This window comes from Cololabis saira, chromosome 6 (assembly GCF_033807715.1).
Source record: "Cololabis saira isolate AMF1-May2022 chromosome 6, fColSai1.1, whole genome shotgun sequence".
Taxonomy (NCBI): Eukaryota; Metazoa; Chordata; class Actinopteri; order Beloniformes; family Belonidae; genus Cololabis; species Cololabis saira.
Genome location: NC_084592.1, coordinates 19966185 through 19992886, shown reverse-complemented (window position 1 = coordinate 19992886; position 26702 = coordinate 19966185). Strand labels below are relative to the sequence as shown.

Below are 26702 nucleotides of genomic sequence, written 5' to 3'. Positions count from 1 at the left end.
AGCAGCGATGGAAAGAGCAGTTTTGTATCAAAATGATATATATACATGTAAAAAGAATGATTGCGCCACCTATGGATGCAAAAGGAAAAGTGCGAAAGTTATATCAATATTTCCTGATTTTTGTCTTTCAGGGTTAGAATAGAGCCGATAGTCCTCACGTATTTATCTAATACTCGGCCAAATAACTAAATTAAAAATACAAATAAAAAAATACATACATTTTAGTGAGTATTTTGATATTTTAACGTGCCAATAAATCTCAAGAAAAGGGTAAACCAAGCAACTTGAAAGGAAGCGTAACCGACAGTCAGAGATGAGGGTATACAAAAGCCCGTGTGCGTGACGGTTCCTAGGTTACCAGGCAACGCTACTTGAGTCGCTGCAAGATGGCGAAATCACAACGGAGTCTAAACTAACATGTCTTATCCGACATAACCGTGTAAACAGTAAATAAACACGACATATCGACACGTTTTGTTATCGCCAGTGAGAGTCTGCTCCTAAAGTGCCTGGTGCAAGATGGAGGAAGAAGACACAACGCTGGTAAGCAAGGACAATAAACGACACAGCACCCGACACTGCAAGAGTTGATGCGTCTCCTCATGTTTTTCCTTTTTCCTTTATCATGCTATCAACTGTACTAAAATAGCTAGAAGCATCTCAATAATGGCAAAAGCTAGACACTTCCCACATAGCAAATCACTCCACACTCTGTACTGTTCAATGGTTTTTTACCTGCATAGAGGTCTGGAGCAATGCATATAAAAGTACTTTGGAACCAGTATTCATTCTCCTAAAAAGAGCTATCAGAATTATGCACAATGCCGGTTATCTAGAACACACCTATACATTATTCATTAAATCCAAAATAATACAATTTTTCGATATTGCAGAGTTAAGGACTGCACAAATAATATACAAAGCCAGAAATAACTCTTTACCCGGACAAATACAGCAAATGTTTCAGGAAAGACAGGGGAGATATGAATTAAGGGAACCAATTAATTTTAAATTACAGTCATGTAGTCATGTAAACATTTTGCATTTCAAACAGTGGAGTGAGGCTATGGAACAGTCTGAGTAAGGAGCTGAAACAATGTCCAACCATCTACAGGTTCAAAAGCAAATACAAAGAAATGATTTTTGCCAAATACATGGAAGAGGAGACATGAGGTAGTGATTGTGTGGGGATTCAGCATAATGTGTATATAAAATGGTATATATAATAATTATTATATTGTTTTAGATAAGATATGTGTGCATATATATATATATATATATATATATATATATATATATATATATATATATATATATATATATATATATATTATTTATAATTGCTCTGGTAATAAGAGGTATAATTATTTGATAAAGTAAAGCTTGCTGTTTTATTTTTTCTTATTTTCAAGCAAAATTAAACTAGAATCAAGGGGTAGGACCCAATACGTTTTTTACTTCCTCCTACTCCTTTTCGGGCATGAAAGTTTATTTCCCTTTGATTTTGTTTAATGACTGTTTATTTGTATTTTCTTTTTTGTTTTGTGTAATTGTTTTTTGTTTTTTTTTATGCTCGAAATAAAGATTTCAATGAATCAATGTTATACGAATATAATTACCGGTAGTATGAAAATACATTTAACCCGCCCCACTAATACCAGTTTACACCTTGTTTGTTTTCTCAAGGCTTTGATCAAGTACTACTGTTACGAAAAGTACTTCAGTCACGCTGCAAACGCCGCATCAGCTGCACAGAGGACGTACAGCAATGATCCCATCTACACGTTTTTCCACGCTTATGCAACTCTTATGCAAGGTGAGCTTGAAGAATTAGATAAAGTAGCAGCGTGTCTATTTTGTATGATTTTTCCATCTTCTATCCAAGCATCTCTGATCTTTTTACTTCAGATCAAATTCAGGAAGCAGTTGCAGAACTGAACACAATAAGAGATGATGGACACCTGTCTCTCTGCACGTTAATGGCCCTCGTATATGCAGAGAAAAGAAAGGCAAATCCAGGTATGCAGCAAATCCCCACGTTCTGTTAGTGGACTAGACTAGGGGTCATCAACCCTGGTCTTTGGGACTCCCTGTCCTGCTTGTTTTACATGTTGCCTTGCATCATCACACCTGATTCTAATGAATGGTCGTCATCAGCTTCTCATCCAGTTCTGCACAAGTCTGTTAATGATACAGTCCTTTATATCAGGGTGTGCTGAAGCAGGGAAACATGTAAAACATGCAGGACAGGGGTTCCTGGGGACCAGGGCTGAAGACCACTGGTCTAGACATATGTGTTGGGTATCTTACAAGTTTCTTTTATTTTAACAGATAAAGAAATCATTCAGGAACTTGATGCTAAGGTCAAAGAGGATCGTAAAAGTGCACCTCCTAAGAGTCTGTACCATGCTGGGACCTTTCTCTGGCTATTGGGGCGAAATGATAAGGCGAGGGAGTACACAGAGAGAATGATTAAACTTTCCAATGGCTCTAAAGAGGTGAGAAGAACATTTTATCCTCATAATGGTAGCGAAATGCATGAATATTATTATTATACAAATTCACTGGAAATTCACTGGAAAGCTTCCACAAGCAAGGCACGACTAGAGTCATTTACTTGTTCCTTTGTAATGTATGCTCTGATGTGTGTTGTTTAGGGTATAATCCTTAAAGCTTGGATAGATGTCACATCTGGGAAAGATGCCTATGCTAAAAAGGCTGGAAAATACTTTGATGAAGGACTGAAAGAGAGAGGACATGTTTTTGCCCTCATGGGAAAGGTAACACGGCAAACACAGACCAAAAATGACTTTTCTTCAGAATCCGATCCCAATGTTATAAAGCTGTAATTCCTCATATTGCCTGAATGTCTCACAAAACACTTCTACCTTTAGTTGACCAATATTGTTTTTCAGTTATCTAGTATTTTCTGTTACAATACATACACATACAATAAATGGCTTGGTTCTTCATGATTTTATATAAAATGTAAATAAAAGCCATTCTAGTATTCACAAATACATTTTGCCTTGGATTTCATTAAAATAAGTGCAAAGAGAGCATATCAAATATAGCTTTTCATCTTGGAAAATCTTTTCTTATTCTTTATCCTTACTGAACATGCTTAATAGTTTAGGAGCTCCTTTGTAGTATTTTTAAGCTGCAAAGTGTTTATGGTAAGTGACATAACATGCAGGCTAGCTCAGCACCTGCACTTGTTTACTATGGAGATATACTACCACAAAAACACAGAATGTTGTTATTCTGTAAGGTGAAAAAGCCCATGTTTGGATCATGACATGTCTTACTCTAAAATTTGTGGATATTGTTCACCATAACTGCTCTTTTCACAAATGTAGAAGTCACACATGTTGCCTGTGTTAACGCCAGTGGCGTAACATCATGGTGTTAGGCCTCGGTGCAAGTATTTTTTTTTGTGCCCCCACCCCTGCCCTAAGCAAAAGCACACAGCGCATGCACACACACATGCACAGCCACTATAGAGAACTCCTATTATCGCCATGATGGCTAACGTTGTGACTGGCCAAACCCACCCTGCAAACCCTGCAGGGGAAGTCTCCTCCCGGCCCCCTGGTGGTCGGCTCAATGCTGTTTCATTGGTGGAGGTGGCTGGCGGACTATCCTCCGGCGGGATGCTGGCTTTTTTTCTTAATTGCTGTAAAAAATAAATTTTTGTCATTTTTGCTTTAACATCATCCTGGCTCTTTTTTCTTCTCTTTTGTCTGCCACTTTTTTTTTAGGCTTGCTAAACATGCTGTTATGCTATTTTTGTAGTCTATTTTATTTGGTTTACCTTTTGTTCTTGCTGAAAACTCACGTCACATCACATTCTCCCTCCTTCATGGGCCCCTGACGGCGCCTGGGCCCTGGTGCAGCTGTACCGATTGCACCGTCGATATTTACGCATGTGGCTAACGCACCCCAATGCATCGCAGCTGCTGACTTTTGTGTATTTCAACCTTCAGTTATTTACTACACTCACCCTGACTTCTTTGAAACACGTGTATTTTTTCAATTTCAATATGTCTTGTTTTGTTTTTGTTCTGTCATCAGTAAAATATATGATATAAATGTTTTACTACTTTTTTTTATTCACATTGGAAAGCCTCCCAGCGTTTAAAAAAAATGGTATTAGACCTTTCAGTTGTCTTAAACATAGCAATGAATTATTACTTTCAGCTTCCAGTCTAAGATAGGATATTGCTTCCTCTTTGGATTCTTATTGCGTTTTATCGATAGACTATATATATATATATATATATATATATATATATATATATATATATATATATATATATATATTTTTTTTTTTTTTTTTTTGAGACATTCCCTCACCTATGTTTCTTGTGTTACAGGCACAATACTATGAATATCGTCAAAACTACTCTGGAGCACTGGAGATTGTTAACCAGGTAATAGTGAGTTTCTCTGGGTTCTTACCAGCTCTCATCAAGAAAATGAAGCTGTTGCTAAGCCTTCAAGACTGGGAGCAAACCGTAGACGCAGCACACAGGTAAAGACATATTATTTATTTATTATTTGTATGAGAAGTGCTATATAAATAAAGTTTGATTTGATTGATTTGATTTTATATGTATGTGTATATGTCTAGATAGATGTCTAGATAGATAGATCGATTACTATGACGCTGCCTACAACCCATGCAGGGTTTCCAGGGTTTCCACTACGTAACTGTGGAGCACCGCCACGCCTAAACTAAAGCTGCTGTGCATCCTACCAATAGACTGGATAAAATAATCCTACCATCCACCAAAACTGACGTACATTACGTACTGACGTAAGTCATTCCAATATTTTAATTGGATGATCTCAGCATTGGACCGTCGTAAGATATCCATAATAAAGGCTGTATAATATATATCTATGGTCGTAATTGTGTCCCATAGCGTTCTTCCGAGACCTGTGGGACATGCGCACTGTGATTTCTAAAGGTTCATTACTTAAACAAGCGTCAGAGGGACAGTCCCATTTTCTGGTGCTTTGTGAAAAATACACTTATCAAGCCTGTCAACATTCTGACAAATCATTTTGACAATATATATATATATATATATATATATATATATATATATATATATATATATATATATATATATATATATATATTTAGAATTTATTAAAGGATAGCCCCTTGAGATGTAACATCTCATTTTCAAGGGGGTCCCATAAAACATACATTACAATATATCACATTACAGTACAGACATACATGATATAAAACAAACACAGACATCTTGCTCACCCCTTCCCACATAAGTCCAGTTACAAAGTAGGCTAATTGAATAACCGAAACAATGAGATAAATATAACATAACAGAGAGAAAAGAAAAAAATACAATAAAATAAATAAATAGAAAAAAGGACAAAAAAATACATAAATAAATTAAAAACATATGCAATTTGTTTTAAGATGAGAATATAATGCCAACTTAAAACAATGAAAAGAAGTAATAGAACGCAAAAAGAGGGGAAGATTATTCCAATCTGATGGAGCTTTAAAATAAAATGATCTTTTACCAACCTATTTTAAAATTCTAGGAACAAAGAAAAAAGGAAAATTCATATGTCTGAGTGAGTATGGAGAGTTATATAGAATCATGAGTTCTTTTAAATATGGAGGACAGTGAAAATAAACACATTTAAAAAGGAACTGAAGCCAGTGAAATTGCCGTCTAGATTTGGGTTGCAACCAGTTCAATGAATCAAACATAAAACAATGATGTGTTCTGAAAGGACAACGTAACACAAATCTACATAATGAATTAAATAATACAGTCAGAGGTTTAAGATGGATATCTGGAGTATTTTGATAAACAATATCTGCATAATCAACAAGTGGTAGTATGAGTTGAGAAATTATATATATATATATATATATACACACACAAATATATAAAACTGAATTGTATTTGTAAAATAATTGGTTTTCATGTAATTATATCAATGATAACAACATTCTGTAATGCTTAGCCTACTTCAGCTTTTTGCGTCATAGCGACATCTGGTGGTCTCTGGGCCCAAATGCAGGGACGCACAATTTACAAGGGTTCAGCTTTAACGAACAGAGGCGAAGTGATTAGTCAGGTTGCACTAAGTTTAGGGCCATTGTGATAGCCTCTCTGATTTTATTAATTACATTTTGGGCAAGCAGCTAAACAAATTCTTTAGATCTTTGTACGCCTTCATGGTTCCGTATTGTTGTAATTTTATTTTGTCTGACAGCTCAACACTGTACTGCAGGAGTATCACATCCTCCTTTACTATTAATAAAGGCCATTTTATCTTATTAATTGTAAGGGAGAGCCTTGACTCACTGTACTTTGTGTCATGTTTCAGGCTTTTACAGAAAGATAAAAATAGCCCAGAAGCACTCCGGATGCTAGCTCTGCATTCTTTGTGTAGAGATGGTGATATAACCGAGGTACACTCAACACATTTCAACAGTAATAATAATATTTATAACAATATTTTGATTTTATAGTGGTAGGGAATCAGCAATTATAATAAACAATAAAGTTGCTAGTAAAGAGCAAATAAAATAGTTAATATTTGGACCTTACATGGAACTGCAATAAAAAGCAATTAATATACACTCTTTCTGTATCTCCCACTGACAGGCGGTGAAGCACTTGTCAAACCTCTTCAGCTGCTTAGACATGCTGGAACCACAAAACGCTGAGCTCTTCCACAGAATGTCTCTCGCCTTCACCCGCATTGTAAGACCAACATTTTTTTCATTTAGTTTTATTGTCACATTTACATGATTATTCTAAATTCTCATTTAGTTTTATTGTCACGTTTACATGATTATTCTAAATTCCCTAGTGTTACAGTTGTGATCCTGTTTTGGGATATTCTTTGCTGACTTTCTCCTTACTTGCTAACCTTCCCAATTTATTTATTCACATTTCATATGAAAACATCCATTAATTTATACAACCTTAGAAATCTTACAGTTACAGTCAAACAATATCATGAGTTTAGAATTTGTAAAGCTTGCTTTTTGGTGTTGGATTTTTTTGTAAACATTTTTGTAGTTCTTAATAAGCCTTATAATTTGCACATTTTTTGCTGGGTTGTGCATTCATGAAACTCAAAAGATTATTTTCTAGCTCAACGAAGAAACCTAAATGAAGAAGAAAAATAAATAAATGACTTAATGTTTATCTTTTTCCGTCCTTTTCCACATTAATGATATATTTTAGGTGGTGAAAATGAAAAAACAAAATAATGTGTTTAAACAGTCACTGAGCTGAAAATTGCTCTTTATGAGGTATTTGACTGTATTTTATTTTTTTTGCTAAACTTGCTTATTTAATTTTGCAGCATTTTTTCCCTAGAAAGTGATGAAATCTATTGCAAATACATACAAATCAAAATCTTTGTGCATGTTTTCCCTTAAAGTACATTTGTTATACTTTCCGGTGTCTATAATGTTTTTATGTATTTCTTTTTGTAGTTTTAAAGTTATGTTTTTTTTTTTTTTTAGTTTCATCATATTCACATTTTTGCTAACGTTCACTTCTTTGGAGATCATGTAATCCCCTCACAAATGAAAGATGATGAACTCAAACTGTAATTTTAACATCAAGTTTCTTTATTCTTTTCCTGACACAATCAACAAGAATTTAAATAAATAACAATTATGCAGGATTCTCTTAACAACAAAATCCTTTAAATACTGATTTTGTTCCATACCATTCCTTGAAAAGATGTGGGGTGCCTCACTGATGTCCACTGAGGTGGTTAATGTACAATAAAACCATCCAAACTGCATAAAACTACATAAATGGCTTTTGGACATCTGTCCACTGCAGTGTCCACTATGCATGAAAGGGTTAACTGATGGCTGTGGTGTGTTGTCTCTAATCAGTCATAGTAGTGTAAAATAGTGGGAAATGTTTCAAAATTAAAGATTGAAAAAAATTCTGCAACTTGTGTTAAATTGTGGAATTCGTCTTCTATAAGGTTTTACCCTATAATTGCTCTAGGTTTAGACAGAAATGTGCAAAAAGTGTTCCATTTATGTCAGAGAACTGCACATTGTTGAAGTTATGAACTTGAAATGTTTCCTTGGTTAAAAACAAAAAAAAAGTATTTGGATTTGAACTTCAGGATTTTCAACTCTCGTGAACTTAACAGAAGGGTTCTCCACCTACCTCGTCTATCTTTCTGTCTTAGGTCCTTTGACATGGAATGACTCTTCTTTGAATACTTGCATTCAACTACACTATTTGTTTTTGTTGAATAACAGTGTGGACGCAATGAAAAAGTCATGGAGCAGACATTCAAAATGGCGGAAAGAGCTTTTTCTTTGGCATCGGGAGACCCTGATTTAGCAACCGAGCTGGGTTACCAGATGGTGCTTCAGGGCCGGATCAAGGAGGCCATGAAGTGGTACAAGACTGCTATTACCAACAGGGAGAAAACTAGTATCTCAGCTTTGACTGGTAACATCGCCCAGTGGTTCATTATTGTTTCTTTTATATATTTTGCATGATTGTTTGTATCCACAACTATATTTAATACAAAATCTTCACCCATTCCTTTTCTTTATATTATTGTTGTTATTATCCAGGTATTGCTCGTTGCCAGTTGATAGAGGGTCAACTTGAAGATGCAGATCAACAAGTGGAATTTCTCACAGAGATTCAACAGTCTATTGGAAAATCAGGGGTAAAGTCTTTTCTCAGGAGTATTCTTGAAGGACAGATTTATGATTTATAATTATTGGTGAAGCATAAAGCCAAAACAACTGTAACTGCAGGTTTACACTTCCTTTTAGTTATTCATCCTGTTTATTTTTGAAATAAATGTGTAGCCTTTGATTCATTTTATAGAGAATAGATTGTCCAACACTTCCTCTCAGCCAATCAGCCAGTTATGTTACGTGTTTCTGTTAGATGAATTCATCTTTCTTGTTTTGCTCGTGTGTTTTTACCGTTTATAGGAGCTTTTGTACCTACAAGCCCTGCTGGCGGTTAAAAAGCGACGGCCCCCAGAAGAGGTGACCAACCTGCTGAATGATGCCGTGGACACACACTTCTCCTCACTGCAGGGCCTGCCGTTGGGAGTGGAGTACCTAGAGAAGATGAATCCCGATTTCCTGCTGGATATTGTGAAAGAGTATCTTGCACTGTGTCCTTCTAAGGTACACGTGGAAAAACTAACATTGTTTTCATCGATCCTTCAAATTTTCACTAAAAGTTTGGGAAGTGCAAGAGAGCCTCTGTTTATTTATTTATTCTCCATTTCTTTGCTACATATTTCTGGACAGTTTGACTCCCTTTTTTTAAGACATCACAAAAAGGGTTCAAGACTGTGTGTCATTTCTACTGTTGTGTTTTTAGCCCCCTGCCCCTGGCCAGCCCCCAGCTCCTCAGCTTCATCACTGCGCCACATTGCTGGACACTGTAGTCAGAATTGTGCCAGGTCTCCTTCATGCCGTCTACCTAACAGGCAAAGTCAGATATCGGTCTGGTGAGTACTATCATACTGTATCTATTTTATTCATTTATTTACTTATTTGTTTGCTTGTTTTTCTCAGTCATAACTTAAATGTAATTGCTGCTGTATACATTCAGGTGACATAAACGCCGCCCAGAGTAGTCTGCGTCACTGCCTAGACCAGTGTCCATCTCATGCAGAAGCTCATCTGCTAATGGCCCAGATCCATCTGCTGCAGGATAACGTATCGCTCTGCAACCAGTCTCTCGAGCTCTGCCTCAGCCACAACTTTGAGGTAAACTCACAATCAACTAACAGAATTATTGGCTTATCCATTTATCCATTTGTATGTTATTGTATTAGTTCAGTTATATATGTATGTCGAGCTAACTACAAATGTGAAAGGAAAAAAAAAAGAGAAATGTTATATTTTTGCTTCTAAAATTACTCTAAAAAGTTTAAAAAAAAATCAATTTACAATATAGACAGAATATTTTTGGATGATAAGCATTTCATAAATGGTTTAATTACACCGGCAGGTTTAAGTACATTATAAGCTTGAGTTATGAGAATAAGTGGCTGTTTTTACACCAAGGGTCAAGAGCAGAAATCCGTGAGTAGTTTCCTTTTTTTTTTTTCTTCCCTTGTCTGCACACATATTAATGATTGATACCATGACGGTAGAAACCAAAAGCATATATAAGTGCATTATTACTATATTTAATATATATACATATATATACGCATACATATGCGTACACATACATAAATATACACATACAAACCCAGTTTTTTTTTCTTTTTTGTGAGTGAGTAGTTTCCTAAATAAAACTTTGTGCAGTTATCATCGGTGGGTGTGTGTGGTTTATTTTTATGAACCTGCATCATTGTGGAGTTTTATATGCATAACTGATAACACAGCCTGTTTTGTGGGTCACACAGTTTTGCATGGAGATGATCAGGTGGGAGACACAGATGTATATATAGTTTATAGCGCATAGTTAAGTAGCCATTTAAGATACATGGGGAATTGTATATGAATATCTTACATGTTATCAGTCAGCTGGAAAACCTTTTCAAACCATGTGCACGCAGCTTCAAAGTCGTATCAATGCACTGTCACCACTAAGAGCTCTGCCTTGACATTTTGTGGTGGATGCCATTTCTTGCTCAAGTTATAAACTAATTCAGAGATTTAACTACACAATGTTATTAATATTTGTGGCTGTTGACTTGGTGTCCATTCCAGATTCGAGACCACCCACTGTACCACCTGATTAAAGCCCAGGCTACGAAGAAAAAGGGTGAGCTTGCAGAGACCATTCAGACGTTGCAGATGGCCAAGAGTCTTCCAGGAGTCCGTAGAGCTGGATCTTCATCCAAGTCAAAGCACAAGAAGACAGAACTGAGCTCTGCTGACTGTGTTTCTGTCTTCTTGGAGTTGGCCGAAGCCCTGTGGCTCAACGGAGAACAGGTAAAAATAGTGAGATCTCACTTACATATGCAAGTACACGACACAGTTCACTTCCGGTCCTCGCGTCTGTCTGGTCTCCGAGAAATGAATAAGCTGATGAGTGCATTTCATATTTCAGCACGAAGCAGCAATGGTAATGCAGGATGCCATCAACGAGTTCTCTGGAACACCGGAGGAGCTACGTGTCACTATCGCTAACGCAGACCTGGCCCTGCTGCGTGGCGACATGGAGTTGGCACTGAGCATGCTGAGAAACATCACACCTGAACAGCCCTACTACATCCAGGCTAAAGAGAAGATGGCAGACATTTATCTTAAGAACAGAAGAGACAAACAGTTGTATGCAAGCTGTTACAGGTGAGCAGTACTTTTTGACCAAAAAAAAATCATAAAATAAACATATAGAAGTTGGTCGCTGAATTTCCAAGTACTTATTAATTTATAAGTAAATCAAAATGTATGAAAGTTAAAGAAATACATAACCTGTAGAATATCCATTGATACTATATGGCACAGAGCACATCTATATCATCCAGTTGAGTCTTGCAGCTAGGTGTAATACAATCTTAACTGAGGCCATCTATGCAGGTGAAAGAAAGTGATTATTCTTCCTGTTGGTAATTGAGACTAAATCAAGTATAAGTGATCAACAAGTGATTCAGTAGTATCTGGTAGTCAGTACAAGTACATCATGCAGTGGGATTTCTTGTTCACAGAGAAATGGTGGAGAAGCTGCCGAGTCCTCACACATATCTTTTACTCGGTGATGCCTACATGAACATTCAGGAGGTGAGGGAAATATCTGATTTGGTTGTGTTTAATGACTTGATTTCTTTATTCCATGCCATTTGTTGTTGTATCTGCATGCTCACTTTAGCTTTTACTGTGCATTTCCCAACATACAATAATAAGATATGGTAAGAAAATCACCTTTTTCTAGGAGGTTTACATATTTTAAACACTGCTCCTTTAAACATTTTAATGAAATCAAATAGATCATGTGCTAAGAAGTAACAATAATCAGAGGTGTCCTCATAATGTAATTTCACAGTCTGATAACGTTTCTCCTGCTCTTGCTGATCATGTAACAGAGCCCCGTATTTGTTCAATTCCATTAATAATAGTCCACTATTAACTTTCTCCACAAGGAATTCTCCTTGTAATTGTTACTTTCCAGATGACAGCATGATTTTGAAATGAGACATCCATCCAACCATTTTTCTGCATTCACATGTACATAAGGATCAATACTTTGCTTAAATGTTTAACTTAACTACGTTTATCTGACAGCTTTATTCATGCCTTTTCCACATTATTATAATTATTTATTTTGCTATATTGTTCTTAAGGGACGGTGACTCCACAGATATGAATATGATTTGGGCTTCAGATTTGACTTCCAAATATATAATCCTCAGTTATCTTAATCTTAAACATCTACATCAGTAAAATCTAAGGGAAATGGTTAAAGTAATAATTGCACCATAGAGACTTTTAGTGCTCTGATTACAATTTGATTCTCAAAATAATATATGTATATTTTGTAAAAAGGGTGTTAAATGCAGGTATGCATGCTTTAGCATTTCAACTGTATTGATTGTGAAACATTCTTTGATATCTTCAGCACTGTCCCTCGTCTTCTTCAGAAACTGGAACGCATTCATTTCAGTTCGATTAATAGTGAAGCATTAATTTATAATGACATTTAAATAAAAAAAAATAACGGGTGGATCACTATCCATGTCACCATGTTGTCCATTCCTCTCCACTCAATACAAATATCTGCTGGATCAGAAACAATTATAAGAATCACAGACTTAAAGTTGCTGCTTTTTTTGGTGAACGATTCCTACAGACGAAAATGGTTTGTACAACACGCAAAACTCCCCTCATAAATGTCTTCAATCATTGTTAACAGTTAAAAGGGGTAGAAGGATACGTTTAAGATAAATCACTGAATGAAACACCAAGCTTAGGTAAGATAGCAACAGGTTCATCTGAGTAGCATTATCGTTATATCTTGTCAGCATATGTGTCGTCGGGTAAGAAACTGAAGGGGCCACTTTGATCCCTGTGGATCTGGAACTGCCCATGAGATACAGTAGTTGTTCTTCAGAAGATGCCAACTTTAATCCCAAACTTCCAAACTTGTTGTATACTTTGACAAAATACCGATGCTGCCTAACTGTGGCCACTTTTATCTTTATTAAGCCTCCCAGACTTCTCATTCCTTAAAGGATGCAGCAGCTCCTAATCTGTTTAGCCCATGTTTGTAAGTGTTTATAACATTTACAAATATCGGAAACCAGCGGAAAGACTGTGACGCCACTTGCTGTCATGTGTGTTTATTTTCAGCCTGAAAAAGCCATCGAGGTTTACGAGCAAGCTCTGAAGAAGAACCCGAGAGATGGTGCTTTGGCCAGTAAGATTGGGAAAGCCCTGGTCAAGACTCACAATTACATAAAGGTTTGTTTTGTATACTCATTCGAAAAGTTAAACAAAATTCCCACTCAAGCTCGTGTTGACGAAACACTGTTGACATCACGCAGGCCATCAATTATTATGAGGCAGCACTTAAGAGTGAGCAGCAGCACTTCCTGCGCTACGACCTGGCTGAACTTCTGATGAAGATGAAGCAATATGAGCGCTGTGAGAGAGTCTTACACGATGCACTGACGCATGAACCAGGTGCGTGGACTTCACCATAGTCATTAGTTGTGTGTACTTGTGTAAATTTAAAAAAAAAAACATATCTTTCTGCTATGATTAAAAAAAAAAAACGTGTACTGTATGTATGTGAGGGATAAAATGAGTGTGAACGACCAAAAAGTCAAAAACATTTGTTTTAAACTGACAAATATATTTCTCCAGCCAATCAAACACAGAACTTCCCCGGGAGCCTTTTAGTCAAGTTCAGTGTGGCCACTAGGAGGCGCTGCAATAGCTTTTTCATCCTTCCCTTTTTTCCTCCATCCAGTGAATGAACTACCTGCACTCTCAGATGATTGCCGTTATCTGATCCTGTTGGCAAAGGTCCAAAATAAAGTTGAAAAAAATGAGGACGCTTTACTTTCCCTGCAAAAAGTAAGAGGTTTTTTTTTATTTAGTCATTTTTCCACTATTGTTCATCAAATATTTAGCTTCATTTTTTTCCTGAGCACTACTTTATTTGCCTAAAAAAAACAACAACACAGGGTTAATTTTAAGATTTCAATCTTTTGTACTATTTTGCATGGATACAATACTAGTAATTGTAATTTTGTTGTTGTTATTTCCATAATAAAGTTGTTTATCTGCGATTGATAGGCCAGAGATGTGCAGGCCAAGGTCCTGAAGCGTGTTCAGTTGGAGCAGCCTGACGCTGTCCCCACACAGAAGCAACTTGCTGCTGAGATCTGTGCTGAGATCGCCCGGCACTACACAAGTCAGAGGGGCTATGAGAGAGCGGTCAAATTCTACAAAGAAGCTCTTGTGTATTGTGAGACAGATCGCAAGGTCGGTGCAGCTGAATCAAAACCATTCTGTGTACTTAACTGCAGCTGCGGTTAACAAGCACTGGCATCTTTTTGAATCTTCCCCTCTTTTTTAAAATGGTGTTTTCTCAGTTGGTGATAGCTTATGCCAAATGTCTGACATATATGCTTAATATTATTGTGAATAACATTATTGTGACTTGAACACGATGCAGATTAATGCCACTTTTGTTTTGCAGGTAATGCTGGAGTTGGCCCGCCTGTACCTGACTCTGGATGAGGCCGATGCCTGCGAGGACCAGTGCCGTGTCATTTTGAAGAATGACCAGTTCAATGAAGATGCAACTTTGGTTTGTTCTGTCCCATCGGCAGCGCAAATATGGCCCCAACCTTTTTAAAAGATTAGAAAAAAACTGAATTTCTCCAAAACTGTTTGTCTCTAGATGATGGCAGACATTATGTTTAGGAAGCAACAATACGACAAGGCAGTTTTACATTTTCAACAGCTTCTGGAGCGCAAACCAGGTGCAGTGTTTTTTTCTGCTCTGTCATTCAGCGCTGAATTTGAATGTAAATTGATAATTTTATGAAACGTGTTGTTTTCAGACAACTACCCGACTCTGTCGCGCCTCATTGACTTGTTGAGAAGGGCTGGCAAGTTGGAAGAAGTCCCCAGATTTCTTGATATGGCTGAAAAACATTCTTCGAGGACTAAGTTTGAACCTGGGTTTAACTACTGCAAAGGCCTCTATCTGTGGTAAGATTCAAGACTCACTTCCCAAGAGTGAAGAGTGTTCTTTCAAGTCTCATCATAAGCTGTCGTGTTTCCCATTCAGGTACACGGGAGAGCCAAGTGATGCTCTTCGACATTTTAACAAGGCTCGCAAAGACAATGACTGGGGTCAAAATGCCATCTATAACATGATTGAAATCTACCTGAACCCTGACAATGACACAATCGGAGGAGAATTATTTGAGAATTTAGATGGTGAAATTGGGTGAGTGGGGTTAAATGACATAGTTACAGTAGAAATGAGACTATACAGAAAAAGCTAATCTGTTTTAAATCTAACAGACTTTGAACTCATGCTCTCACAATTCCACCTTGTCTTTTCTCAGCAATTCCACAGAGAAGCAAGAGTCGGAGCAGCTCGATTTAAGAACAGCAGAGAAGCTGCTCAAAGAGATAAAGCCTCAGACGCCAGGCGGACACGTACAGCTCCGGATCCTGGAGCACTACTGCCTTCTTGCAACTAAGCAGAAGGCCAATGTAGAGAAAGCCCTCGGTGTTTTCACAGAGATTGCAAACAATGAGGTAAGTAAACTCCAGATGGTGCAGTGAGTTACATCACTCCGTCATGTGTAAATATACCCTCACCAGGAGTTGTGCATTACTTCAAGCTCCCTCCTAGTGTCAATAAGTGCCCTTTACCTTTATATTCACTATCACAATGTTTCTGGATGAAGTCTGCTGTATGTCAGTGCTTGTGTGTTCATAGTCAACTTTGTAAAGTAGTGGCGTCGTCAGATTCGTCCTGTCTCACCAGCGTTCTTTGGTTTACATCAGAAAGACCACGCACCAGCACTCTTGGCCATGGCAACAGCTTACATGATGCTAAAACAAACTCCAAGAGCCAGGAACCAGCTCAAACGGATAGCAAAGATGAACTGGAACATTGCTGATGCTGATGAGTTTGAGAAAAGCTGGCTCCTCCTGGCAGACATATACATCCACTCTGGGAAGTTTGACATGGCCGGGGACCTCTTACAGAGATGCCTGAATCATAACAAGGTCAGTCTGAAAACCCTACCACTGCCTATACGTGGTATCATGACAGCTCACCTCACTTAGGCTCTCATATACTGTATGCAGTACTCCTTATTTTGAAAAGAATTTGTTTTGGGGTTTTTATTTTCACTTTTCCCACAGTCATGCTGCAAGGCTTATGAATATCAAGGGTACATAATGGAAAAAGAGCAGGCATTCCGTGATGCAGCACTAAAGTATGAATTGGCTTGGAAATATGGAAATCGGACAAACCCAACTATTGGTATGTCAAACAAAATCAGATGTCCAGTTCTATTTTTATAAGTGCATTGGGAGAATCACATTTTTAACATCTTATGTCTGCTTTTCCTCCAGGATACAAACTTGCTTTCAACTACTTAAAAGCAAAGCGGCATGTCGATGCCATAGATGTGTGTCACAAGGTGGGACATCTGAAGATAGATGCGTCCAGTTTCACAACCTTAACACGGTTTTCTGCTGTAAATCAGTTTCATTTCTCTCCACAGGTTCTTGCTGCTAATCCAAATTATCCCAAAATGAGAAAGGAAATCCTGGACAAAGCACGTGCCGCCTTGAGATCATAGTGTCAAACCTCTGGGGACGTGTGTAAAAGGGTTGTGAGAAAAGACACATATGAAACCAATGTTTATGTAATAAAATGGGTTACCCTTTTTTTTTTCGTTGATATTGCTGTCAAGTTGAAAATGTACAGATGTTTGCCTGCCTTCTTTGGGAAGAGAGTGAAATGTGTGCTCATGGACATTTTCTACATGATGCTTAACAATCCAACAGGAAAACAAAGAGACATTCAGGCTTGAGCACAACTGACAGCTTTAAGACACGAAACAGCTATAAAAACAGTTTGGGCTGCTACAGAAGGGGAAGTCAGTGAGGGGAATTTTCTATTGTTTCTTAAATCTACAAAACTATTCAGAATATTGTCATTGTTGTTAATGTTGATTTAACATTTAAAATGTCTTTTGATCCTTTTTTTTCTTTCAAAAATAAAGTTTATATAGATATTATGGTAAGTATTTGGTCTGATTTATTAATTATCTTTAGAATAAATTAACGTGATAATAATAATACAGATACTGTATGTGCAAATCCAGAGCGAGAGGCGGTCACCAGTGTGGCTGGACTGAAGGCTGATTTATGGTTCCGCGTTACACCAACGCAGAGCCTACACGCCGATGCGCACCTTACGCCGTAAGGCTGATTTATGGTCTGCGTTACACCAACGCAGAACCTACGCCGACTCCCTTCACAACTTTTGCTCGCTAAAGCTCAAATTGATTGCTTTGCTTCCACACTGAGAGGAGTCGGAACTTTTTTTTTTCCCACCCCAATTCCATTTGCGGATTAATAGTACACGTGATTCTGCTTCTGGGGGGGATCTGATGGGATGCAGCGTTCCTCCCGTTATTTGTAACCCGGCAACTGCCCCAGTGAATGACCGCTTGAACGAATCCTATTAATGACACCAGCTGCAGCTCCGGGAACAGACGCCGTGATTCCGCCAGAAGTGAGGTACGCTCATCCAGGCTTTGAAGTGTCATTTTAATTTGTTTCATTACATTGAAAAAAAAAATAATGATAAAACAATTCAAACTTTTCAGGAATCCCAGGAATGGATTTTGACTCTTCGCCGCTGTCCGCTGTGCGCATGCGCGCCGGTGCGCCCCCGCCTCCTCTACCTGAGCGAAGCACACCTGAGTCCAACGAGACGGAAGTTTGGTGAAATCTCAACGCAGAGCGGATCTCCTTCCCCCCTCGCTCTCTCTCCTCGATAGTTGCATTGAAGTTGAAACAACAAATACATCTCCAAATGGACTCCAATTAAAGCAGGATGTCGCTCCCGGGCTTTTCTGAAACCCCTTTCAAGGACTGACAACTTTAACCTCTAATTCAGCGACCGATGGTAGGTGGTGTTTTTTCTTAAGGAATGCAAAGACAACGCTTTCTGTCTATCTTTACGTTCTGATTTCACATTTGATACGTGTGGACTGCCGGCGAGCACTTTAAACTACTCTTTACAACACCAGAAATAGGTTAAAATCATATTTCCATTTTGCTGACATGGCTAGAAATGTGTCAATATATTGCAGTTCATTCTGATTTATCTAATGTATTTAATTTGTAGAGTATATATATTTGTTTATTACAGCTGGATCTCTGTCCAGAGCCTGCCTGCTCCCCATTCAAGAACAAGTTTTTTATTAACAATATTTTTTATTGAAGTTCAACAAGCATATCAAAACTTATGTCAAATTTACAAACATTTTCCACATATATATATCCTCTCAAACAAACACACAGTAAAAAAATTTAAAAAAATTAAAGAATAACTACAAACATCAAACTAATAAAGTGCCGTAAATTAAAATTAAAAAGGCAGGATCGGTACATTCACATCGCCAGTGTTAGTTTTATTTAGTGTTATCCATTTCGTTGGTCAAGAAAGACATAAATGAGTCCCAAACATCTATAAGTTCTGTCTGTTTCATTCTGATTTATCTAATGTATTTAATTTGTAAAGTATAGGCCTACAGGTATTGTTTGTAATCCGGCATCGGACCATGTATTTGTTTATTACAGCTGGATCTCTGTCCAGAGTCTGCCTGCTCCCCATTCAAGAACAATTTTTTTTAACTTTTTTAATATTTTTTATTGAAGTTCAACAAGCATATCAAAACTTATGTCAAATTTACAAACATTTTCCATATATATATCCCCTCAAACAAACACACAGACAGTAAAAAAGAAATAAAAAAAATTAAAGAATAACTACAAACATCAAACTAATAAAGTGCCATAAATTAAAATTAAAAAGGCAGGATCGGTACATTCACATCGCCAGTGTAAGTTTTGTTATTCAGTGTTATCCATTTCGTTGGTCGAGAATGTAATCCGGCATGGGACCATGTATTTGTTTATTACAGCTGGATCTCTGTCCACAGCCTGCCTGCTCCCCATTCAAGAACAATGACAGCTCTACGCAGAGTTCTTCGAAGGAGATTGCACCCACTTACACTGGCAGTCGTGGCCCTCGTCTTTGTCACATTTGTCTTCTTCATACAATGGGAAGTGGGGACCCAGAGCCGGGGGGAGGACCCTTGGCTGAAGGAGGTGGCAGTGAAGCGAGACACCATGCTGGGGATGGTGATGGGAGCTGTCAACAACTTCAGGGATTCCATGCCAAAGATGCAGATCAAAGCCCCGGTGCGGCACCAGGACAAGCCGGGCTCCGGCTCCTGCCTGCCGGGCCACTACACCGCCGCTGAGCTCAGGCCAGCTCTGGAGAGGCCGCCCCAGAACCCTCTGGCTCCCGGAGCTGCCGGGAAACCGTTCCACACGGACTCACTGAGCTCGGAGGAGCAGAAAGAGAAGGAGAGGGGTGACGAGAAACACTGCTTCAACGTGTACGCCAGTGACCGCATCTCCCTGAGCAGAGACCTGGGCGCAGACACGAGACCACCTGAGTACGTCTGCTTCTACAGACTTCACCTTTTCACTTTTATAATTACATCTTTAATCCAAAATATTACGTAGCCACTGCCTGAACGATACCTACATAGATTACTGTGATGTTGACAGGGAGTGAATAACAGTCTGTTTTAAACAAATCCATCATATTTGCTTTTTGCAACAGAGAAAAACGTTTGGCAGAAACCACAGAGACGATCGTTCTGAGACTTTGTTTCAGCATGTCTGCCCCTTTGCTGTGGCCAGATGCATCATAGTTTTGTTATATTCAAATACATGTGAGTTTGTAGTAGGTGCATGGCTCAGATCCGCTGCATGGCCATGTGCAGATGGCAACGTCTTTTTAAGTGTAATATAATTCAAAAGGTTGCCACACATGGAGTGAATTATTCAGGATAAGTCTGGTCATTGTGCTCATTGTCGTCCCTGCTTGCAGATGTATCGAGCAGACCTTCAAGCGATGCCCCCCCTTGCCGACCACCAGCGTGATCATTGTGTTTCACAATGAGGCTTGGAGCACCCTTCTCAGGACAGTGTACAGCGTCCTCCACACCTCCCCTGCCATTCTCCTGAAGGAGATCATCCTGGTGGACGACGCCAGCGTCGACGGTAACAGCTCAGTGGGGCCCTCGGGGGCCGCCCCTCTCACTCCGGGTTTGATTTCATGCAGCATGCTGGGTGGGCAGCTCTGGCAGGAGCTCTTCCCTCCGCCTTCTGTGGCCCATGAAGTGGGTAACAAAGGGGAAGTGAGCGGCTGGTGGGGAATACTTTCCAAAGAGGAATTAGAAGTTTGAGCTGCTCTCGGGCACAGAAATTAGTTAAATGGGTCAGATGTTGGAAGGAAACTAAACTGTGGGGAGGACAGAGGTTTCAGGGAATGTAGTCTGAAACTTGAGCTCGGTTATTTGTCGAGAAGAGACCACAAATGGAAGTGTGCCGTATAACTTCAGTCCCACTTCACTGTCAGTTTTTGAGGTTTTATTTTCCAGGGTTAGGGTCTTATGAGTATCATCTGTTCATCCCTACCAAACAATTATGGTGTTTTTATAAAAGCTCTGCTTTACTCTGCATGCAACCGATTGTTTACGTCTAACCTCCCCACCACATCTAATGGATATCCTGTGTTTTCAGATGTATTGAAGGATGAGCTGGACGCATATTTAAAACAGCTGCACATCGTGCAAGTCGTCCGCCAGCGGGAGAGAAAAGGACTCATAACCGCTCGGCTTCTGGGAGCCTCCGTGGCCACCGGAGACACGCTCACCTTTCTCGACGCCCATTGTTAGTCGACACCGCTGACATCACTCGCACATTTTAACCGTTTTTGCACACCCTTAACTTACACGCCTACAGAAACAATGTCTGCTATTCACGTAGTCATTGTTAAGAAAGGAGCTGTGATGCAGTGTTTTTCTGTTGCCAGGTGAATGCTTTAATGGCTGGCTGGAGCCGCTGCTGGCGAGGATAGCGGAGAACTACACGGCAGTAGTGAGTCCTGATATAACCACGATTGATCTGAACACGTTTGAGTTCATGAAACCGTCCCCGTATGGCCAGAATCACAACCGGGGCAACTTCGACTGGGGTCTCTCCTTCGGCTGGGAGAGTCTCCCAGATCACGAAAAACAAATGAGGAAGGATGAAACATATCCTATTAAGTAAGCAAAACTTGATTGACAGGAAATCCCTTTCTTTAAAAAAAAAACCCAACAAACTTTTGACACAATTGGACCAATTTACAGGACTCCAACGTTTGCTGGTGGGCTGTTTTCCATCTCTAAAGAATATTTCTACCATGTTGGAAGCTATGATGAAGAAATGGAGATCTGGGGGGGGGAGAATATAGAAATGTCATTTAGGGTAAGACCAAACCGTCATCTTCCTCTTTTATCAGCGAGTCTGCATGGGTGTGTCCAACTGTTTGTCATGTCTCTGCACATGTCTCTGCCGCGTCCCACAGGTGTGGCAGTGCGGTGGACAGCTGGAGATTATTCCCTGCTCCGTTGTCGGTCACGTCTTTCGCACCAAAAGCCCCCACACCTTTCCTAAAGGTACACAAGTGATCGCTCGGAACCAGGTACGGCTGGCTGAAGTCTGGATGGATGAGTACAAGGAGCTCTTCTACCGCCGCAACCAGCAGGCTTCCCAAATCGCCAAAGAAGTAAGTGTCTCTGATTCTGACTGGCATCTGAAATCTCTACCTGAATCATTTCCAATGAGCAGCAAACTGCTCCGAGGAATTATCTTTCATTTCCATCGCACACACAGTTGCAATCAAGTGTTTTCAAGGCCACTCATTATCTCCTTATTGGGACAAGTTTGAACAAATCCGACTCCTGGCGCTGATCGCTTAAAACAAGCATTAAGTAAGATTGTGAACTGCTTAGCACACTTTGCAGTGTATACACTCTGCAGAAGAAGGATTTGTTGTCCTCTACACGCATGCTCTGTACCAATGGAAACCAGTCTTCCAAACGGGGAGTCATGGATCGGCGATTAGGGGGATGAAAGCTGTTAACAGACAGAGAAAATCCCTGAAGGAAGTCAGCTCCGGGAAATGACAGTTTCTCAGCTTTGGCAACATGTGGTCTCACAAGGGGCCATAATCATTTCCCTCAGGGCTGCACCTCGCAGAAGAGGCCAGTCCTGCCCTGCTGATGTCAAACCCACACCTAAATCCACAGGTTTACAGAACCCAGCGAGCAGCCACCAGCTTCCCACTAACGTGAGCAGAATTCTCCTCATTATTGTAATGAGGTTCTCTCTTTATTTATGAGAATGAGGTGCCTGTAAATCCTATTAAATGCGCTATAACACTTCTTTTTTTTTTGTTTTGTTTTTTTAAGAAACCAAATGGTTGTCTGTAATTAATATAAAAAAGGACTTATTAGAGCGCTGGAACATAGTTACTCAACTCAGAAATGTGAAGTGATTATAATAAGTCAGGCAATTTTATACAAACATTTCAAACAGAGCTGTGTCCATCACTCACCAGTCGGACTGAAATAGTCCGGCATCCAGTGGGTGGATTTGCCGTGTCATTTAGTACATTTATTTTCTTAGTGGTCACTGGAGTGTTTTGCCTGTCTTGCTTTGAGTTGTTATTATTGTGTAAGAGATTGTTGAACGTCAGACTTTTTTTTTGGTGCTTTTTGTGGATATCCTTGAACTTTAGCCTCAGATTCTTGGGCAGGACAGTATGTAAAATAATTTAAAACTCTGCCGATATATTTAACTGTTAATGCTGAATTTGACTTCATACTCGCATTTGGAAAAAAAATTACCAAAAAAGAAGTTGAGATGGTGGATATTTGTGTTGCATTACTACTTCTTGAAGTGTTTGGGAACTGTAATGACTCACTAATGTAGTTTTGAAATGTTCTCTCATTCTTGCTTCATATAGGATTTTATTTGCTCAGCTATCAGGGATCACCTTGGCTAATTTATGATTATTATTTAAGTTCTATAATACGAATAATACAGGCGGTACAGTGTGGTACTTTTCTTCTTCTTCTTTTTTTAAGACACTTTAACCCCCAAAAAAGAAAAATTGAATAATTTGAGACTCCAAAATCTGTTTCTTTTACTTGTTTTACCTTTGACATATGTGGGCGCATACTAACATTACATCTGACCTCTATGTGCTTTTTATAGCGTGTGTTACTCTCCTAAATAATAAAATAAGTAGTTAGATATTCAATTAAATATTTATCTTACTCTGCACACTTTCCTTTTTCATGTTTCCGGTGGGTTTTCATGCTGAGGTCCGTTGGGGCAGTGCAGGCATAAGTAGGTCTGCATAGCATCCTTGACTTTTTAAAATGTAATTCTATTTTATACCTGATTCAAAAAAAATTCTTTCAGTTTCCCCCACAAAGATGAAGGCTTCACATAACCATCTCTGTGTCTCGCTTGCTAGATGAGTGAAGTTCAGGCTCGACTAAATGATGCTGGACTCGACTCTCAGGACACTCACCGTTTCCTGAATAGGATGCTTAAGTAAATTAGACAGATATCGAGAGTCTATCCACTTCTCTCTTTCCTGTCCTCTTAACCCCCAACTCATCGAGGCAGATGGTTCTACCTGAGGTTTCTTCCTGTTAAAGGGGAGTTTTTCCTTTCCACAGCTGCGGGGCAAAAAGTATTACTACTGTTATTTACTTGGCTTTGTATTAATTGGACTAATTTGGAAAGAGCTGAACTGTTTTATTGACGTGCCTTGTATTGATGACATGTGTTGTGATTTTGCGCTGTATAAATAAAGCTGGATTGAATTAAGGTTGAAATTCTCTGGGCAACACTGCAGTACTCCAAATATGTTGTTGGTATCAAGTTTAAGTATAAAATCAAAAGCATTTCTCTTCAAATGTAACATGTTCTCTGTATTATTTCTCAAGTATGCGAGAATATGCTTTGCAAGTCATTGAGTTTATTTTATTTTTTAAACTCCTTAATGCTTTTGGAAACAGTTGTTCTCTGGTTATCATGCTGCAAATTTTCCCACAAGTCTCAACTATGCTACAGCTCATTTTTATTTACTTTCAGTGTTTTAAGGTTACTTTAATTTTTGATTTCAATGTGAATGTTAAGAGATTTTGTTTAAGGGGGAAAAAAAATCGAATCTCAGTCTTTTTAGTGTTTAAACATCTCGAAATGCTGATCCTATTCATAAAATGTCCTTGTTTTCTCAGTTCCTCCTGTTTTTGCTCGCTGTCATTTGTGTAACAGGGAAATTTTGGCGAAATCTCCAAACGCACGGATCTCCGAGCACGGCTGCAGTGCAAAAGCTTCTCTTGGTATTTGAAGAACGTCTATCCAGAAGTCTTCATGCCTGATCTCAACCCTCTCCGCTTTGGCTCAGTAAGATCGCACAACTCAGTACCAACTCCGCTTTCAAAACCCCACAGGTCTGTCTAGCCACTGTGGGTTTCCACTTGGGATCTCCAGAGGCTAGAAAACAGCTCCAATTTAACACCGCTGACAGCACTTCAGACACCAAAGTTGTTTGAACAGCTTGCGCTGGATGTTAGCTTTTCATTTTGTTTCCTCTCACAGCTCTCACTTTCCCTTCTCTTTTTCTTAAGGTGAAAAATTTGGGCAAAGACTCATGTCTGGATACTGGAGAGAACAATGAGGGTGGAAAAGAGCTGATTATGTACCCATGTCATGGATTAGGAGGAAACCAGGTCAGTAAGAAAATGTACCTCTCTGTTCTTGACGAAACCACTTGGGTAAATTTTAACCAGATGGACTGATGACATTCTTTTTCAATCCCTCCCGTGCCCTAGTATTTTGAGTATTCCACTCGTCACGAGATCAGACACAACATTCAGAAGGAGCTGTGTTTGCACGGGGCAGCGGGGGCTGTGAAGCTGGAAGACTGCCAGTACAAAGGCAGTAACACATTTGTAGGAACAGAACAAAAATGGGAACTGAACGATGTGAGTTCTGGTCTTGTCTTGTGCACTATTCTGTGATGTTTAGATGCCTGGTTCGGTAACAGTTTTTTCCTCTCCACACAGAACCAGCTACTGTACTTCCCAGGATGGAGCATGTGTCTGACTGCCCGCCATGAGCGCCCCACTCTGGCTCAGTGCAACCCCTCGGACAGATACCAGCTCTGGTCCTTCATCTGAGTGTGCAAAACACTACTATGGAAGTAGCTACTTTGTATGCATGAGCGTACTAGGACACAAGCATTCAATAATGTATGCAGTTTTTTTTTCTTTTTTAAAGAGTAACGACTGCATTGAGTTTTAATTTATTTTTATACATAAAGAACAGAACTGCTGCTGGAAAGTCTGGACTTTGGAAGAAACCATCATGTACCACTGCTACAAGGAAACACTATTCTTCCAAAGACATTGACGATGATGATGGTGGTGGTGATGATGATGCACTGTGCCGAAACGTGCCTCCTTTTGTGTTTTAGCTGTTTTCTATCTTTTGAGTCGTCATAACCAAAACATTTGGTGTTTAAAGCCTGAATGTTATCCAGAGATACACATGCATGAATCTAAAACAGACTGTGTACATTCCAAACAAGAATTTCAGCTGGTCACATGTGAATCCCAAGAAACAGGCAGTGCAAATGTGAAACACAGGAATAATGTGCATTGTCCATTTTAAAAGAAATATGTCATTGAATGCGTACTTATTATTTGGAACCGTCCAGTGCCTTGGATGTAATGCAATTATTTTTTTTGTCCTCTTGGGTGTGAAAGTGGTTGGACGCTGGGTGGCGGAGTGCTGAGGTTGAAGCTAATTTGTGGTGAATCTGAATTGTCTCCTACAGTCAATGTCACACAAATTGATTTTTTCTTTTTTCAGTGTTAAAAACATTTTCAATATTAAGAGAAAGAGGGGAAAAAAGGGTAGTTTATCACTACTGAGGGTCAGTAGATTAAGTTGAGGGAAAGGGCTTTGGGTCTTTAACATGGTTTATGAACAAGTAGGTTTATTCTAAGGCGAAAAAATAACAGTAAAGGTTCTTGAGCAAAGTTTACAATGATTCACTCCTAATTGCAGGAGTGCCCTGGGGTATTATTTGAAAGTTTGAGTGTTTTTTAAAGGGAAACTTTTAAGTTAAATATTATTAAACCATTTTGCTCATGAAAAGCCAAAAATTCTCTTTTGCATCTCAGCAGTTGTCCACGACTGAACTTCTGGTGCAGGCACTAGTGTTTAGATGTCTGTGAAATACCGTTTTTGTTTGTGACTGGTTAAAGACCAGATCAAACGTATTTGATTTTCTTAAATGGAGACTGATGTCATTTGAGGGGAGTGCTGTGGAGATGTGAAGTTGTGCTCAATAAATTAAGTTGGTAATCAAGCGTTACTTGGGTTCATTAAGCCTTTCGGCCTGCAGAGGGCGCTGCGCACTAAGAAATGACTCCCATTTGCTGAACATTGGAGGCATTTCTGCATCAGTAATGAGATATGAGTATATCTTACAATTGAGCAACATTATTACATTTTTCAATTAACATTT

The 26702-nt window shown here is 39.0% G+C and overlaps 2 protein-coding genes across 3 annotated transcripts; both read left to right on the top strand.

Moving 5' to 3' along the window:
• The first annotated feature begins 384 nt into the window (after positions 1–384).
• Positions 385–17229, top strand: ttc21b (tetratricopeptide repeat domain 21B). The gene is made up of 29 exons (XM_061724481.1): positions 385–543; positions 1687–1816; positions 1909–2019; positions 2332–2498; positions 2658–2780; positions 4377–4534; positions 6379–6463; positions 6660–6758; positions 8297–8492; positions 8621–8718; positions 8993–9193; positions 9393–9522; positions 9627–9784; positions 10739–10963; positions 11082–11320; positions 11680–11752; positions 13319–13429; positions 13513–13651; positions 13941–14047; positions 14270–14458; positions 14676–14786; positions 14880–14961; positions 15043–15193; positions 15273–15434; positions 15556–15751; positions 16004–16228; positions 16367–16487; positions 16580–16647; positions 16732–17229. The coding sequence occupies exons 1-29, from the start codon at positions 520–522 to the stop codon at positions 16807–16809; spliced, it is 3957 nt and encodes a 1318-aa protein (XP_061580465.1). The 5' UTR covers positions 385–519; the 3' UTR covers positions 16810–17229.
• A 390-nt stretch (positions 17230–17619) lies between these two features.
• galnt3 (UDP-N-acetyl-alpha-D-galactosamine:polypeptide N-acetylgalactosaminyltransferase 3 (GalNAc-T3)) lies at positions 17620–26537 on the top strand. Of its 2 annotated transcripts, XM_061723569.1 has the most exons (12): positions 17620–17755; positions 17845–18146; positions 19168–19707; positions 20148–20320; positions 20843–20992; positions 21135–21369; positions 21454–21571; positions 21672–21872; positions 24440–24571; positions 24796–24897; positions 25000–25152; positions 25234–26537. In XM_061723569.1, the coding sequence occupies exons 3-12, from the start codon at positions 19211–19213 to the stop codon at positions 25345–25347; spliced, it is 1875 nt and encodes a 624-aa protein (XP_061579553.1). In that variant the 5' UTR covers positions 17620–17755; positions 17845–18146; positions 19168–19210; the 3' UTR covers positions 25348–26537. The 2 variants fall into 2 exon arrangements, with proteins under 2 accessions (XP_061579553.1, XP_061579554.1); XM_061723570.1 differs by having other exon boundaries at positions 17694–18146.
• The last annotated feature ends 165 nt before the right edge of the window (positions 26538–26702 follow it).